This window comes from Lotus japonicus, chromosome 3, assembly GCF_012489685.1.
Source record: "Lotus japonicus ecotype B-129 chromosome 3, LjGifu_v1.2".
Classification (NCBI taxonomy): domain Eukaryota; kingdom Viridiplantae; phylum Streptophyta; class Magnoliopsida; order Fabales; family Fabaceae; genus Lotus; species Lotus japonicus.
The window spans coordinates 10,112,344-10,130,936 of record NC_080043.1 but is presented as its reverse complement, the minus strand read 5'-3'; the positions used below and the strand labels follow the sequence as shown (position 1 = coordinate 10,130,936).

The following is an 18,593-nucleotide window of genomic DNA, read 5'->3' as shown; positions in this document are numbered from 1 at the left end:
CTCGGCCCTCCTATTTATTCGTTCCAGCCACTCCGTTGTTGCTCTTGACGCTACAGAATGTGTCTCCTCTCCCAAAAATATGGCAAGGTAAGAAAATCCTTTCTCTTCCCTTTATTTTTGCTAGATACTGAGAGATAATGTTGCAGGTTTTGGGGCTTGCAGGGGTGATAGAAGGGATAGAAACTTAGAAAGGGCTCGCATAGATGTGTTGACATGAAGAGAAAAGCATGTCATGACCGTAACCGTTGGGTTTTTTACATATGAGGGATATGTGTTGTTTTCTTTAGCAAATTAGTGCAGTATACTTTGGAGTTATTTCAATGGCAAAACCAGTATACTTTTCTTTAATTTTAAGGTCCATATCTTATGTTAGATAATCATTTCGAATGATAATTTGATCAGGCCATTTGCAAGGAGTATAATCAAGAAGTTAGAGCTGCAATATAAGTAGAGAGAGCTGCACGGGACTTGCTCAAATCATAGCGCCAGGAAATGGATTCAGTTTTATCTACAATGAACTGATTAAACAATGCAATTTCTACTGGAGACATAGATGGCAAGGTTGGGTTTTTTATTTTTTTACAGCTATGCCATTACACATGAAAGTTATCTACTAAATATAATGATACTATTCATTTTTTATCTCTATATACCCTATTGAGAGAAATGAAGGTAGGAAAAATTGTTTGGACAGTTTTTAGTGAGGGGATAGTTTAGAAGTTTTGCCTTTTGTGGCCATTTGATTCTTTTATGTGGAGTTTCTGGTGTTTTTTCAACTCTCATTTAGGGACATCAATGATTTATATGGGTCCTCTGCTAATACTGCACATGTATATGGAAGCTTCTCAAATGCTATTAATGATCAACGTGTGGAATATCAGTGAGACATTGAAATGGATGATAAAAAACATAAGTTACCAAATTAAATTGTCTTCAATAATGATCCAAATTAAACACAATAAAGTGTCTTAAATAAATGTAAAGATGCCATGTGGATAATAAAAAAAACATGAGTTACGAAGTTTAATTGTCTTCAAAAGTTATATAGCAGTTATAGAATTTGTACCGCTTAATAAGGAATTAAATACGGCTTTAAAGTGGATAATAATGATAAAAAAAATTGACCAAAACAAAGTGTATTGAATAAATATACACCTTTTTTTTAATATTTTGTATTTTAAGCAATCTGCTCTCTTTTTTGTCGCATTTCTTCTATTTTGGTCCAGCCACACAGAATTGTGTCTTGCTTATCTTTTGATTTTCTACTACCTCCCTGATTAAATTAGATTCCAATTATTCCTTAGATTTTGAAAGAAGTACTTGAGTCATTGAAGAAAGGTAAAGATTGATCTCTCTATCTACCTTCCATGTATGTGTTGTCTAAGATCGTTTATCTCATTCGTAGGTCTGATTGATTAGTGCTAAAATTTAACATCACCCTCAAAGTACCTCTTTTATATGAACCTGCCATAGAAAGTTTATAAACCCTCTTTATGGCATTACATTGAGGACAACATCTTAATCTTATCTTAAATATTTATAAAAGAATTTTTTTTGAATGGTGTCTTATAATTAGGACGGAGGGAGTAATTAGTCAGGGATCAAATCTGAACTGTGTACCTTTCAATCTTAGCTGTGTGTTTCTATTGTCTTTCCTTTCAGTTCAATATAACCCGGAAACTTCCTAAATTCGTAATCCCCTTCCACCTTCCCAAACACTTCATCTTTATCGTCTCTCCACCAGCCACAATCTTTTTCTTTCCAAGACCATCAATAACTTCTTGCTCTTCCTCTTTTCACAAACCTGAATAATACAACTGTCAGTCTCACATAGCTGTTGTTTTAGTGATTTATGTTTTTTTGTTGGACTCATGTGTTCCTTTGCATTTCAGGTTTATGTTTATTTGGGGATGTTGTGTCTATCAAACTTCATGCTGGCAATGTATATGGTTTTGCTCAATTTGGACTTGGTTTTCTGTTTTTATTTCCTCCCTTAATTTTTAATGCATAAATCTTTATGGAGTTGCTCTATTGTTTTTGAAACTAAATGGACATGGTTTTGCTCAACTTAATATGCTTTTAGTTACATCATTTGGTTTGAAATTTCTGAAAATTGCTATTGCCACAGTTAACCGGCAAAGTTAGCCTCTTATCAAAATTATGTTTACATTGCTTTGGCTTTTCAAATGTGTTCTTTGTAAGTGACATAGAATTTGTCTTTCGTTTTTAGGTTCTCTGAAATGATGTTGCAGCTTCTGAATTCTATAAAGACAATATCATTTTCAATTACAGTGGAGGCCATGGACATGGTAGTAATTCACAGGATGCTTGGGAGCATGTAGGTCCAAATGAACTTTCATACTAGCATTGGGGGGAAGTAGTTGAAACTGAAAGCAGAGGTCATCCAACTGATACTAATACATGTTTGCCTTCAGTCAAGTACAAAACTGGGAAAGATCAACATGGAAGCAATGAATCATGTGTTATTTACCGGGTGGACTATGACACTGGTGAGTCCTTGACAAATCTTTCATGCAAACATCTTTACCATCCTTAGTGCATTAACAATTGGTTGAAAATAAACAAGGTTTGCCATGTTTGCAATACTGAGGTATCTACTCCTGGGAGTAACTTATAGGAGAATTTTGTAGTTCTCCCACTTCCTTCGCTTCAAATTGAAGAAAAATTGTGCAAGTTGGGTATACCCTTATTTTAGTAGCATTGCTTTGTCGGTGTGATAATCATTGTGCTTTACTGTATCAAGCTCCTACGTTTTAAATGTAACTTTAACTTTTGGATTCAGCTCTCTAAGGCTGTCTCTTTTTATTTTTTAAATGGAATGACTGGCATTAGTGGCCAGTTTTTAAGGTCATTGTGGTTGTTCAACTTTCTTTCCTCAGGTTAGTTAAGCAAGTCTTGCGTCCGTTTAAATTTCAAAGAAATAGTTCCCTAAGTGCTACTTTTTTATGTATAATTTTCTTTTGAACAACGGATCCATGTTTTTTTTTTTCCAGAAAAAAAGAGATAAACTTAAAATAGGGAAAAACAAAGGTTCAGGAAGAGGTAAATTTAAAGACAAAGGTGCTGAAGTTTGTATTACAAATATGTTGAAGCTACCTTATCACAGGTAGAAAAGACATTTTGCATTCCAAAGAAGTCATTTAGACAAGTAAGCTAGGCCAACAGGACCATCAAAGACCTATAACATGAACTGTCTATGTAATTATTCCTGGGTGCAAATTTAAGAGACCAACATTCTTAATTACGAGGCTACGTCGAAATTCATATGCTTTCTAATCTTAGACCAGATTTCATTATTATGCTTATAACAAAAATCTGAAGTCATCTCCTTTTGCAATTGTTTTCCTCTACCATATACTACAGTTTTGTGAATACCCAATATTGCACCAGATTTTGTAAAAGTGAGCTCCATATGCGCATTAAGATTGTACGGTACAATTTGTGCCCAATGCTATTGTTCGTCGGTACAAAAGAGAAAGACAAGAATAGCAAATCAATATTTCTTTTACCAAATTGCATAAAAGGACATAAGTTACAAAATAAAGGGGCTTCAATAAAATATTGAATGTGAATCCTTCAAGTTTCAATTAATGATTAATAAATGTAACAAATTATGAAAAATTAATTATTTTTTGGTGTTTGACAAGTTTTTAACCTGTTTGAGATACGTTGGTGGTCCGATTAAGGATAGAATAAATAAGATATATAAAGTGTTCGTAAATTTTGAATTATAAGAATCTTGATTAAAAAAAAATTTAAATTAATAATTTTAAAAATAATAGTAGCATGAGACTATTAAATTTGAATATAAAAAACTAAATTAAATATAAACAATACAAACGCAAACACATTTATGTAAAAAAAAAACATTTCAGATTATGTTTTTTTATAACGAAAATAAGTTTTATTATTTAATTCATATACTTTTTCTAGATAAAAGTAAAAAAAAAACACATTTAAAAAATTTTACGCTAAAAATAAAAATGAATATCCTCCGTGCATCTCACGGGTCACAATACTACCTGAAAAAAATGTGAAATAATGCGCTCTCAGTTTTATTCTCAATAAAATAATGTCAATTGCAAAAAAAAACCTAGCGCATCAATGTTACTTCAACTAGCTGAAATAAACTAATCAATAGACACAAAATTAATATTAATCTACCATTTAAAACAACAGGACAAAAGACAAAAACAAAACAACAACACAAAAAAACAAATACAAACATTTAAGGCTTAATTGCACTTTTAGTCCCTCAATTTTGACCTTTCTACGAAAACCGTCCCCCAACTAAGAAATTAACAAAAAGCATTCCTGAAGTTACCCTCTGTTAGCACATTTGGTCCCTTTAGTATTTTTCATCCAAAATCTAACGGTCCGAGTGATCAAAATGCAAGTCAACTTCCTCACCATCGTGAACTACACTTTTGGTCCCCCAATTTTCGCAGGATTAATTTTTGCTAAAGGGACCAAATGTGTTAACGGAGGGTAACTTCGGGGATTAATTTTTGCTAATTTCTTAGTTGGGGAAAATTTTGGCAGAAAAGATAAAGTTGGGGTCCAAAAGTGCAATTAAGCCGATATTTAATAAAAAGAACCGATTTAATAAAAAAAATACAAAGCCAAAAAATGAATATCCCCGTGCATCGCACGGATAAAAAGTACTAGTTTTTAATAAACCAGGTTTAGATAATTAATTAAAGATTATGAAAAATATGTTTTTTGATTTTTTTTTAAAACCTGCTATTGTCGGTCAAAAGGGGGTGGTGCAACTTTACACCACCAAAAAGTGGTCGATAGTAAATTTTCCCTTACTATTACTATTGCTAAACTAGTAGTGGATACTCGAACATGGATAACAAACTGAACGACCACACTAACATGCCCACCTTAATTGAACTCACATGAATTTCCCTCTCATTGTCTGCTCCATCCAAATCAACAATCAAATCCCCCCATCCTCCACTTGCGCCGTCAAATCACCGCACGCGCCACCGCACTCCGCCCCATAACGTGGTTGCTCAGTCAGCCCCTGAAAAACACGACAAACAAACACGACACAACCTGCTAAAAACATGGAACCTCCTTTCCAAAAATAGCATAACTCCTCTAACCTCTTTCATTTGGATCAATCACACAAATCGAATCAAATCCATTTTTGTTTTCTTCTCTTCTTTGATTCTTTCTTTCTATGTCTCGTGCTCCCAACTATGAGTTTCAGGAATGGTGGAACAAGCAGAGAGACAAGGAGAATCTCGACCTCTTGGAAGTTAAGGCGGACCAAGCCTCCTCCTCCCCTTTCACCGCCGTCGATGTCGGAGACATCGGCGGCGGAGCTGCTGGTGGTGGTCGGTCAGATCCGTCGGTGGAGAAAGATCGTGCACGCAGCGCGCGGCAGTTGAGGTGGGTTTGCTTGTTGAGGTTCCAGCAAATTGCGTCGAATCTCTCATCGATTTCCAACGGTTTCCTCTTCTTCCTCCGCGCCGCGAACCGCCGGATCTCGTCGCATTCGCTGGCGGATTCAGGGACGTCGCGGCTCTACCGTGCGATCAGGGTGTTTCTGATTGTGGTGATTGGTTTGTTAGGGTTTGAGCTGGTGGCGTACTTCAAAGGGTGGCATTTTCGGCCGCCGTCGGTGGGGTCTGCGGAGGTGTTGGGAATGGTGGGGGTGGTTTATGCGCGGTGGTTGGAGATTCGGGCGAGTTACTTGGCGCCGCCGTTGCAGAGTTTGGCGAATATGTGCATTGCGTTGTTCATTGTGCAGTCTGTGGATAGGGTGGTTTTGATCTTGGGGTGCTTCTGGATCAAGTTTAGGAGAATTAGGCCTGTTGCTGAAGTGGACTATGAGGGTGATGTTGAGAGTGTGGAGGATTACCCTATGGTGTTGGTTCAGATTCCCATGTGCAATGAAAGGGAGGTAAGAAGATGTAGGTTTCTTAGTCCTTTTCAAACCCATTTTGTTCTTAAGTCAAATTCTGATGCTTGTGTTGTTTGTTTTGTTTTTTTGTCTGTGATCTATTCTGTTCTGTTGTTCCATTGACATTTTATTGGGGACATACAAATTTTGATGTCTTATGGGAAAGTGGAAGGGGTGGTTTTACTTGTCACATTCATGAAATGTACACTTTTGATGCCCATTTTGATGTCTTATGGGAAAATGTCTGGTGCTGGTTTTTTTTATTTGTGTTGTAGTTGATTACATCACATTTGCTGTTTTCAGTGAATAGCATTGCCCTGATATATTCATGAAACTTAAATGTTTGTGATGGGTTTATTTCTAAGGTGAAAAGGACCTAAATGAGGTGGGTGAGTGCACAAGTATTGTTGTGGCTTGAATGGGTGGTGCATTGTGTCTTCCAAGGGTGTGTAGCTTGGGCTAGAGTGTGGCTGATTGGTTGGAGCTTTGTAACGAGCTGATGGAAAGCGAAATGCAAGGGTTTTTAATTTATCTTAGAGCTTAGAGCTATGATAGAATGGGGGTTTGTCCGACTCACATCCTACAATATGATGCTCACTTCGTTATTATTTCTTTGAGTAATCTCCCCTATTTTTCATATCATGTCTCTTCTCTTATTTTCCTCATTTATTTTCTGGTCTCTCTTCTCACGAATCAATAAATAAATATTATTTTGATTGAAAGGAGGAGGTGCTTCCTTCTCATCAAATTCACTACTCAATTGAGGCTTCTATCTGTCTCTTCCAAAAAGCACTGTTCCTCCTCCTTGAAACATTAATTCAGCAAAGGCATTCTTCTTTGTGAGCGATTAGCTATTAAGAATCTGATATCCTAATTCATATCACATTACTCTCCTGTGTTATCATTGTTTTTTTTCTTGTTTTTCCCATAGGTTTACCAGCAATCTATTGGAGCAGTTTGTATCATGGATTGGCCAAAGGAGAGAATGCTTGTACAGGTTCTTGATGATTCTGATGAAGTAGATACCCAACAGCTCATCAAGGCAGAAGTGAATAAATGGCAACAAAGGGGTGTTCGGATAATTTATAGACATAGGCTTATACGTACAGGCTACAAGGCAGGGAATCTTAAATCCGCAATGGGCTGTGATTATGTTAAGGATTATGAGTTTGTGGCAATATTTGATGCTGATTTTCAACCTACACCAGATTTCTTGAAGAAGACAATACCTTATTTCAAGGTAATTTTATGTCTATAGATTCAAAAATTAAAATATTGTTGACTTGAGTAAATATAGCAGCTGATATTGGAGTGTCGAAGAGAACAATCATAGGTGCTTGATAGTGTTATAGTCTTATAGATACAGTGCTTATAATGATCCCTTCATGTTTTAGATTGAACACATCCTTAAAGTTAGTTTCCAAGTTTGGTGCACTTTTGAATCTCAAGCATCAAGTACAATGTTATCTGTAGTGATCTAATTGCTATTCTAAATCATGTTAATCATTCAGAGGGAAGTGTAAATGTGTAATAAATTGTACACATGCTATGCCATCCACCATTATATATTGTATTTATATTTCTTGATATAATTGCACACCACTAATCAAAGGTTGTATCAATAAAATGTTCAGTTTCTCTAATCTCAACTATCTCCATCTTTACAATCTTCAATTCTAAACTAGAATGAATAATACAGCTCTTGCAAGATGGCATCATACACATTAATGCTGCAACTGTTTTTGCTTGTTGTAAATTTATTCACAAGTCCAATATGAGTTGTGAAAGTAATTGATGACTTGTATTGGAATGTCAGTTCACAAATCATTTCAAGTTATAAAAAGATTTTAAATATCTTAGAACTATATATGTACTGTTCCAAATTTTCAACAGTCTAAACATGTTAAAAAATGCTTATTTGTCACTAGGTCATTTTAAATCTATATTCTTTTTGGGTCTGTACTGAGCATTGATCTAACCAATTTTTTGTACTTGTTTTTCTCTTATTGAAGGGAAAGGATGATGTGGCATTAGTCCAGACAAGATGGGCATTTGTAAACAAGGATGAGAACTTGCTTACAAGATTGCAGAACATTAATTTATCTTTCCACTTTGAGGTTGAACAGCAGGTGAATAGTGTCTTCATTAACTTCTTTGGTTTTAATGGAACTGCTGGTGTCTGGAGAATAAAGGCCCTTGAGGAGAGTGGTGGCTGGTTGGAGCGAACAACTGTGGAGGACATGGATATTGCTGTTCGTGCTCATCTCTGTGGATGGAAGTTCATATTTCTCAATGATGTTAAGGTGCACTATTATATTTCAAATCTTGCGGCCTAATCAGAAATGTTTCAGAGTTTTATATGTCTATTATGCTTCTTGCAGTGCCTTTGTGAACTTCCAGAGACATATGAAGCATATAAGAAACAACAACACCGCTGGCATTCTGGTCCAATGCAGTTGTTCCGTTTGTGTTTTGTTGATATACTTCGTTCAAAGGTATTGATTATTGTGCATATTATATTTTTATACCAGTTGAATTCTTTTAAATCCAGGAAGCCATTACTCTGTTATTATTATTAATAATAATTATAAAAAGAGTAAAATACACTCACCCCCCTCAAGATTTGTGAGAATAACACTTAGCTCCATTCTTATCCAAAATATGCACTCCACCCCAATAATAATCTCACAATTACACTTAACTCAATTCTTTTTTAAATTCTACACTCCACCCCACCCCCTTTAACACCATCCAAAAGATGCTAACGGAATATTCTTTTAACTCAAAATTAATTAATTTAAATATAAATACTTTACATTATCTTCTAACTAAATAATAAATATACTTGTTTTTTAAAAAAAAAAGTAGCACGAGATAATCATTGCTCATTCAAGTAAACAAATCCTTGTTATTTGGAGGGCAGCACAAATGATTTACAATAAAGCATGTTCTGGCCTTCTTGGTGTAATTCCAAATTCATAGAACTAGAACATTTCTTAAACGAGAACAACTTCTGTTTTACTTCTTCCAGATCTGAGTTACGTAGCTTCCAGCTAAGTTTGAAATCATCCTCTTCAAGGCAACAACATTTTCCATCACAAATTTAGCAAAACTTAACTCAATGTCAGAACCATCAAAACTCAAAAACTTTACCACTAAGTTTACTACAAAAATTTGTCAATAAGTTTACTAAACTTTCAAAATATAATTGTGTTATGACGATATGTGATTACCTTAGTTATTAGGTTGTATGAGCACTTAAGCACATGACATTTTAAGTTCTAAAATATATGTTGTTTAAGGTTATACACAGGTATTAAGAACTCATCATTTGATAAATATTTTGACTGAAATACTCCATATTTAAATTTGAGTTATATTAGAGAGAGAAATATTTTGACCATAATAAACATCAAGTTTAATTATTATTTTTTATTTGGAGGTATTCAAAATATTTTATAAATATTTAGAATATTTACAAAATTATAGTACAATTATTATTTGGTTAGAGGATAATGTGATTTATTTATCATTTATATTTTAATTAATTAATTTGAGTTAAAGGAATATTCCGTTAGCATCTTTTGGATGATGTTAAAGGGGTGGGGTGGAGTGAAGATTTCAGAGAAGAATTGAGCTAAGTGTAATTATGAGATTATTATTGGGGTGGAGTGTATATTTTGGATAAAAATGGAGTTAAGTGTTATTCTCACAAACCTTGAGGGGGGTGAGTGTATTTTACTCTTATAAAAATGGCGTCCTCACAATATAAATAAAATTTGGTCCTTATTAGTATGTCAATAATATGCTGTCCTCACTTAAATTTTGATCTCTAGGTCAATAATATCCCAAACAATTTGGTTTTTTACTGAGTGCAATGACGTTGTGTGATCTAGATAGCCGATCTGCATTAGTGGGGGGTACGGATTTTGTTGTTATTGCTGTTGTAACTAGGAATATGCTGTCCTGACCATACCATCATGTTCAAAGCTCTCTATTGTCTGTGTTCCCAGTCCTAGATTAGAAAATACTACTTAAATTTGTATAAAACTTTTGATTTTAGAAAACCTCATATATGCTACTGATGCGCTTTAATAATTATTTACCCCTGTCTCGCACTGTATGTAATTATAACTAGGTTATGTCATCTATTTTATGAAAATATTACTTTTTGAAGGATCTACTGTTATGCTGATGTTAATGCCATTTGTACCAGGTTAGTTGGGGAAAGAAGGCCAATTTGATATTTCTGTTCTTCCTCCTGAGAAAGCTTATCCTGCCATTTTATTCATTCACCCTCTTCTGCATCATTCTTCCATTGACTATGTTCCTTCCAGAATCTGAGCTCCCAGCCTGGGTTGTTTGCTACATTCCCGGAATCATGTCTATCCTAAGTGTTCTTCCGGCCCCTCGGTCATTTCCATTTATAGTGCCTTACCTTCTATTTGAGAACACTATGTCAGTAACTAAATTTAATGCCATGATATCTGGATTATTTCGCTTCGGAAGTTCTTACGAGTGGGTGGTCACGAAAAAATTGGGAAGATCATCAGAGACAGATTTGGTTGCCTATGAGAAGGAATCTGATCCTCTAATGCGATCTACTAGTCTTCATAGATCATCCTCAGACTCCGGTATTGAAGAACTAAGTAAACTTGAATTGTCAAAGAAAATAGTGAAGACCAAGAGAAATCGTCTCTACAGGAAGGAACTTGCTCTTGCATTTATATTGCTAACTGCCTCAGTTAGAAGCTTATTATCTGCCCAAGGAATTCACTTCTACTTCCTATTGTTTCAAGGGGTAAGCTTTCTGGTTGTTGGTCTTGATTTGATAGGAGAGCAGGTTAGTTGAGCTCCTAATTTGGTATAAAATCTCTCAAATTCTCATTGATTCAAGATTAAAAAAAAGGTCAGAATGGCCGAACCTTAAACGTATCCCTGAACGCGTTGATTTGAGCCTAAGCTGTTCAGTGGTTTGCTTCTTGGGGCCAACTTGAAGTTCTGTTTGTCTTTTTGGTGTAAGGACTTCTGCCCCCATTGTTGTTTCAGTTCCGAATGGCAAAAGGTGTTAACAAAGAAAAAATGGTGGGTGTGTGTTCATTTCTGAGCTTCATAGTGCCTACCAATATATAGTTGTTTGCCTGCATGAACTGAAAAAAGTGGAAATTGTTGGATTCTAACATTTGTTATTCTTTTGGCTTAATTGCACTTTTGCTCCCTGATCTTTCACCTTTGTGCGATTTACCTCCCTCATCTTTAAAATGAGCGAATTCCCTCCCTCTTCTATTAATATGTGCGATTTAGGCCCTTCCGTTAGTTAGCCGTCCAATTACTAACGGCGGTTGCTATTTTCACCCTCCCTTTTACTAACCACACCCCCATATCAGAAATAAAAATAAAAATAAAAATAAAAAAGGAGGTAAATTGCACAAAGGTGAAAGATCAGGGGGCAAAAGTGCAATTAAGGTAAAAAATAAAAAAATAAATGAAATAAATTAAATAAATTAAATACAATTAATAGAAAATAAAAAAAAAACTGAAAAAAAATATTTTTATAAAAATCAAAGAAAAAATAATAAAATAAATGAAATAAGTTAAATACAAATAATAGAAAATGAAAAAACATTTTTATAAAATAAAAAAAAAAGCTGAAAAAAATATTTTTATAAAAATCAAAGAAAAAATGTTTTTATAAATTCAAAGAAAATAAAATATTTTTTTTAATTGAAGATAGAAATTTAAAAATAAAATAAAAGAATAATTATTTTTAATTTAGTGTAGGTGGTGCAAATAGAAACAAATTCTTCTTTTATTTTATTTTTAAATTTCTATCTTCAATTAAAAAAAATATGTTATTTTCTTTGACTTTATAAAAACATTTTTTTCTTTGATTTTTATAAAAAAAAATTCAGTTTTTTCTTTGATTTTATAAAAATATTTTTTCATTTTCTATTAATTGTATTTAACTTATTTCATTTATTTTATTATTTTTTCTTTGATTTTTATAAAAATATTTTTTCAGTTTTTTTTAATTTATAGTTTTTTTTATTTTCTATTAATTTTATTTAATTTATTTTTTATTTTTTTATTTTTATTTCTGATAAGGGGGTGTGGTTAGTAAAAGGGGGGTGAAAATAGCAACTACCGTTAGCAATTGGACGGCTAACTAACGGAAGGGCCTAAATCACACATATTAATAGAAGAGGGAGGGAATTCGCTCATTTTAAAGATGAGGGAGGTAAATCGCACAAAGGTGAAAGATCAGGGAGCAAAAGTGCAATTAAGCCTATTCTTTTTCCTTATTGACAAGCTGTACAATCACATATAGCTTCATTGTGTCGGTTGCTCAAATTGTATTTGTAGTGAGATTTTTCATTTCTAGTACAACTCTCAGCAAGCATGTTTTCATCGTTTGCCATTGATTTTATCGGTTGTCTTCATCGTAGTTAATTTTTGTGTTCAATACATATCTGATGAGAACTGAGTGTCTGTTACGGTTAGAAAGTATCAAAATTAGAAAATAATACTTTTCAGTGCACTTTTTGTTAATCGTACCAAATTTGAGCTTCTTTTACAAGCGTATCAAACTAGAAGAGGATATCAAGCATGGTAAGCAACTTTTTGTCAGCAAAGAATCTAAAATAAGTATTAATATCGATTTTATAGCTTTGCTCCGTGGGGCGAGGGATTAGTCTCACGGCTGTCAACTGTGGAGATACCTTGGTCAAGACAAAAAAAAAAATATAATATAGATTTAAGGAAGTGAAAGTATTATGAAATGAGAGGAGTGTGTGAAAATGAGTTTATTTGCTATATTGGTGATGGGTGCTGCAGCATCTTTTCCTCATCACGTTCTTTCTCCTCTTTTGGCTGAGGCTTATAGTTTGAAATGGGCACTGGGTTTGGCTTCCGTCGGGTGTGCTTTGGGACAGATTGCTTACAGCTCTATGAGTGGTGGCGGCGGAATGATTTTGGTTTTTCTTATTTAGATTTTGTAGTTCGAGATGGTCGCTCTCTTGTTTTAGCTTTTGATTTTTTTAATCTTTCTTTTGTTAGATGTTCTGGCAATATGGTCGCATATTTTTTTGCGAGGAACGCCTCAAATTTCCTACATTTGTGTCGGTCGAGGAGGTTCCTCCCAATGCAGATCATTTGGTAGCTTCTGATGTAGTAGCATCTTTGCCTACTTCATTTTGATTTATTTGCTGGGCCATTTTCAAAAAAAAAAAGTTGAGAAGAAAGAAAATGAAAGGTCAAAGATAAATAGGAGATATAGTCCAGACTTACAGCCCATCCTTCAAGATTGCAAAACACGTGTCCTTTACTATTATTATTTTTTTGGTAAATAAAAGTGTTGTTGGGTTCAGCTCCGGTGACAACCATGAGTCATGTCATGTCTCCGGGACCACTAGTCGCTTACAGAGGTATAGATGACCCGCCAACACAACCCTCGCATGAGTAACGGAAATCGAACACACAACCTTTTGAAGGGAAGTGCTTCATCTTTACCAACTGAGTCAACATATGTTAGTCAGGGCATGTCATCGAGACCACTACTCGCTTACAGAGAGGTATTTACAGATGACCCGCCATCACAACACTTACATCAGTAACAAGAATCGAACACATAACCTTCTGAAGAGAAGTGCTTCATCTTTAGAAACTGAACAAACATGTATTAGTATATCCGTTTTCCAGTAGTGTTGTACGTTATGATAGAATTTTGAAGAATTGTAAGAATAGCCATTATTCTTCCTTGAAGAAAAAACTAAGGAATTAATGGTCCTTCATGATTGGATGGTGAAAAACAATCAGACGGTTAATGCTGCTTCCTTGCGTTTCGTCAAGAAAATGTGTTTCTAATAATTAACATTTCCGGTTTCCAAATAACTTCTGGTGAGACTTCCCCAAGTTAAATTTGCAATTGATGTAGACTCTTTAGCATTTTAAATAACAACAGTCAATATTCCCCTAATTATAAAACAGGGTTGTCTAAATGACGCACGAGAAAACAATTTTAGTAAGGGAATTGTTATTCAGACCCCTCAAAATTGGTGAATTGTCCAAAATGCTCCTGTTTAAAAAAAAACTTACCACTTTCCCCACTAATCCCCCCCCTCCCACTTCTCCCACTTCTTCAAACTTCTCAAACCCTTCCCTCCCCCAAACACATTTCACTCATTTAAATCTTCATCATTCAAAATCTCCCTCCGTCTCTCACGCATTCTCTCCACTGCCTCCGCCTGCCACCGCCAGCGACACCGCAACCGCAACCGAGTGGAGTCGCCGCCACCCCATCACCCCCTTCTGCTGCCAACCATCCAAGATTCGAAACACAGGTTCGTTACGCGACCCGACCCATTATGTTATGGTTTTTATCGCACTTTGTAGATTCGTCTGTGTCGCAGCTTGAAGGTGCGTGTTCAGAATACACGCACCTTAAGGGTGCGCTTGATACGCACCTTAAAGGTGCGATGGGTGCGTCTTGGACCCTTATCTGTCAAAGCTTCAATGCCTTTATGTTTTTGTTCTATTTTGAGTCTTATGTTTCCAATGTTGGTTCATATATGCCAAGAACAAAGAATTTGAATTTGCCCCCGGCCAACCATTCTAGCCATGGTAGTAGAATCCCCCCCCCCACGACATCGGTACGTAAGGAGCGTGAAGCCGCCGCCCTACGAAAGAAAGAAGAAGCACGTAAAAGGCGTGACGAGGTAACTCGTAAAAGGCGTGCAGGTAGTGCAACGACTGCTGCCAGTGCAGTACAGGAGCCTGAACCTGAACCTGTACAGGAGCAGGAGCCTGAAGATGATGATATGGTTGATGCAGAGCAGGGTTCTGGTGAAGGAGAGGAGGAGAGTTCTGGTGAAGAAGAGGAGGAGGAGGAGGAGGAGGAGGAGGAGGAGGAGGAAGAGGAGGACGACGACGAGGAAGAGGAGGAAGGGGATACACAAGCGGATCAAGGTGAGGAAGATGGTGATGATGACATATTCTTTCCTGGGGGGCCTTATGACAATACCTTGCTGAAGAACTTCAAGCAACATATATCACTGAAGGTGTGGAAGCATTACAAGAAACCTGATGAAGTGCTTGATAGAGGTATCTTGAAAACCTACCACCATGGGAATGCTATGCTTGAGAAGGATAAGGAGAAGCATAACGATGTGAGAAAATGCTTTTCGACTTATGTAAAGGGAAGGGTTGTGGCTTCTGGTCTATTGCCTTTGTTGATATGCAATCTTCCCTCTGTTGACAAGACCATGCTAACAGCGTTTGTGTAGAGATGGCAGCCGGAGACATCCTCTTTCCATATGCCATTTGGGGAGATGACCATCACACTGGATGATGTTAGTTCTTTGCTACACATTCCTGTGAAGGGAAAATTCTTCACTCTCCTAGTCCTGAGTCGTGAGGATGCAGCCAGTGCATTGCATAAACAGCTTGTGTTACACAAGCAGCTGCTGAAGAGGAGATCCGGAAGTGCTTAGGACCTTATGCTCGGTATATATGGTTGTTGGAGGTGGCTGAAGACATGGCTAAGCAAGGGAAGACCAAGAAAGCTGCTAGAGCCTTCTTGCTGCGTTTGATGGGGATGATGATCTTCTGTGGGAAGACAAACAACAAGGTGGATGTTGCATATTTGGGGATTTTCATGGACTTGGAAAAGGTTGGGGAGTATGCATGGGGCGCCATGGCATTGGCTTTCCTTTATGAGAAGCTGAAGGACGCCACCAAGGTCTGCACCACTAGCCTTGGAGGATACTTAAATCTGTTTCAGGTATGATTCTATAACTCTTATTTTAGTTAAATTATAATTAACGTAATTTAATGTATAAAGTATCACATTTTTATGTATAAATATTTCATTGCAGGCATGGATATTTGAGCACTTCTCTGCGTCATTGTTTGATAGAAACCTGAACAGGAAATACAGTGAGAAAGACCCGCGAGCTTCCAAATGGGTCACCAAGAGGGGGACTGTGGACTTGCATGCGAAGAGGCTAATCCTAGATGACCTTACAGGTAGCAGTGTTATATGGACTCCATATGACGGGCATAGAGAGGATTGGCCCTTTCAGCAGAAGTGTCTTTACAGTGGGTGGATTCGGCATTCAGGCATCATCCGCCCATATCTGCCAGAGCGTGTGTTGAGGCAGTTCCATATGCTCCAGGATCAACCGAATTTACCACCGGCAAACATCCCCCCTATTGAGGATATTGATGAGAGGTTTGAGACATGACTCATTGCGTGGCTGGTCAACATACTGAAACTCCAACGACAACGCCTCGCTACTTTGAGTGGTACAAGTCAATCTCACACCGCTTTGTGGTCCCTCCTGAAACAAGAGGTCCTGTGGCAGTAACTCTTGTGGTAATGATCAATAATTTAATGACTAGTTTGATTTTGTTTATGTTACAATTTATGATTTTGTTCCATTGTTGCTTGTAGGGTATGCTCGACCAATTACGGGAGTTGAGTGATATCACAATTGACCCCAATGAGACGTCACAGCGGATCCTCGAGGCAAACCAGCGTATGCGGGATATCATACTGTAGAACTTGGAGTATGGAGGTGATGATGATGACAGTGGCAGTGGCAATGGAGTTGCACCTCATGGTGGTGGTGGCCCTGACAGAAAGAAGAAAGGAAAAGCATCTGAGGTCTCAACCTCGAAGACTAGTTATGTCTAGTGTTTTAGGATTAATTTATGGATGACTGTATTGAACACAAATTACTTTTCACATAGGTTGTGTTAAAAAGACAAATTATTTATCGTTGACATGTTATTTTATGTTGTGATGTGATTAATTTAGTCTCCAATTGTTGTGTTTTGTACCATTAAGCTGCTATGTTTTTTTTTATTATGTTTCTGTTTTGTGTGATGGTGTTATGGGCCTGTTTCTGTTTTGCCTGAAACGTTTCTGTTGCAGAGTTCACTTGTTCACGCACTCTCAGGGTGCGTGTACATCGCACCATGTAGGTGTTCTCGTTACGCACTCTCAAAGTGCGACATAATAATCGCACACTCATGGTGCATCAAAGTCGTACCCTCAAGATGCGTCAAAGACGCTCCACGAGAGTGCGTTATGTTACAAAATGTATGTTCTAACAGTAACTTTAAGGCCAGGGTCCCTGTACATTACAGTAGTTCTGAATTAATCGCACTCTCAGGGCGCGTTGTAGACGCTTCTCCAGGGTGCGTCTTATACGCTCCTTGTAGAAGCGTCTAGGACGCACCCTGAGAGTGCGATTTGAAACTCGAAACCAGAAACAGGTCTGAAACAGAAACATGATGAAACAGACATGAACAGAAACATATCCAAGATAAAAAATTTATTCATAATTGTTTGATGATACATTACAAAATTTTCCAACATACAAGTACAATAACCCCTAGACCCTAAGTCCTAACCCTAGTACTTGACATATACAAGTACAATGACCCCTATATGGGATACAACCAAGAAGAGGCAATCTTCTTCTTCTTCTTCAGGTCTCTTTCTTGGCTTCTGAGGTCCTCTTCATTGTCTTATGCTCCTCGACATTCCGGATGGATCTAGTGCAGCCACCTGAGCCTAGGTGAGCCTTGATGTTTCCATCACAAAAGGAGACGCCGGAGGGCATTTTCTACTGGAGTGTGGACCTATTCTATTTAGCAACTTTGAGTACTTTGAACAAGCAAGGATGAGCAAGGATGGTCACCCCTACATTAGCAACTTTGGCACTCTAAATTTGAAATTTCACTTTCAAAGTACTCAAAGTTGCTAATGTTGGGGATAACATTCACATAACCCCAACCACTCAAAACCCCCTAAACCAAAAGAATAACATTAAAACAAGACATAAGAAAAGCATAGAAGAGGAGGGGAGGAAGAAGAGAGATTTTGTGTGAAAATGAAGGATTGGGAAGCCCTTTTTATAGAGCTGCGGTGACCTAGGTTGTAACGACGCACTTAATGACTCATTTAATGAGTTTTACTGGTTGTTGACTCATGGTCAATGGCCGGTGTGGTTTTAACGTACTCTCAGAGTGCGTCACCAACGCTCTCTCAGTGTGCGTTCATGTCGCACTCAGAACATGAAGTTCAAACTGCGACTGTCAAGCAATCTAAAGGTGCGTTCGAAAGGGGTAATTTCGGGTTTCAAAAAATTCTTTCGGTCTGAATAGCTGTGGGGGGGTCTGAATAACAATTCCCTTTTAGTAATTGGTAGCTTACATGGTTGAACTAAGAGTAATTGTAGGTGAAGAGTCTGGGTTCGAACCCTGAGGAAAGATAATTTGTATTAATTTACTGACAACTAACATTTGTTTGTAAAAAAAAATTGACAATGAATATCTATCGCATAATGCTTATTCATAAATTTGATAAGTATATTGTAATAAGTTGAAACAAGTGGTAGGCATAAACTTTTATTCACAACCTGTTATGTAGGCATAAGCACTTGTGAAAATGAGCTCAAAGCGGCTAATAGATAAGTCGTAGGCTATTTATGTAAACTCTCTCAAACACTTGCGTAAGTGTTTATGCTATGAGATAAACTCAAATGAACTCTTTCAAACGCGCTTGAAACCTCAAGGCATACTCATTATTCTTATTATTTATTATTTCACATCCCCAAAGAGATTACGTTTATTATCATGAACAAAACAA

At 36.6% G+C, this 18,593-nt stretch overlaps 1 protein-coding gene across 1 annotated transcript; it reads left to right on the top strand.

The window, feature by feature from the left end:
• Positions 1–4,867: 4,867 nt before the first annotated feature.
• Positions 4,868–12,365, top strand: LOC130743348 (probable xyloglucan glycosyltransferase 6). The gene is made up of 6 exons (XM_057595556.1): positions 4,868–5,938; positions 6,870–7,178; positions 7,951–8,241; positions 8,320–8,433; positions 10,155–11,123; positions 12,224–12,365. Exons 1-5 carry the CDS (start codon positions 5,213–5,215, stop codon positions 10,788–10,790), a joined length of 2,076 nt encoding a protein of 691 aa, XP_057451539.1. The 5' UTR covers positions 4,868–5,212; the 3' UTR covers positions 10,791–11,123; positions 12,224–12,365.
• The last annotated feature ends 6,228 nt before the right edge of the window (positions 12,366–18,593 follow it).

Bases quoted from the DNA above. Each gene is read 5' to 3' on its own strand.
- LOC130743348 (XM_057595556.1), top strand. From the start codon at position 5,213: ATGTCTCGTGCTCCCAACTATGAGTTTCAGGAATGGTGGAACAAGCAG. The intron at 7,179-7,950 runs GTAATTTTATGT...CTCTTATTGAAG, and splicing joins AGACAATACCTTATTTCAAG to GGAAAGGATGATGTGGCATT. The intron at 8,242-8,319 runs GTGCACTATTAT...TGCTTCTTGCAG, and splicing joins TATTTCTCAATGATGTTAAG to TGCCTTTGTGAACTTCCAGA.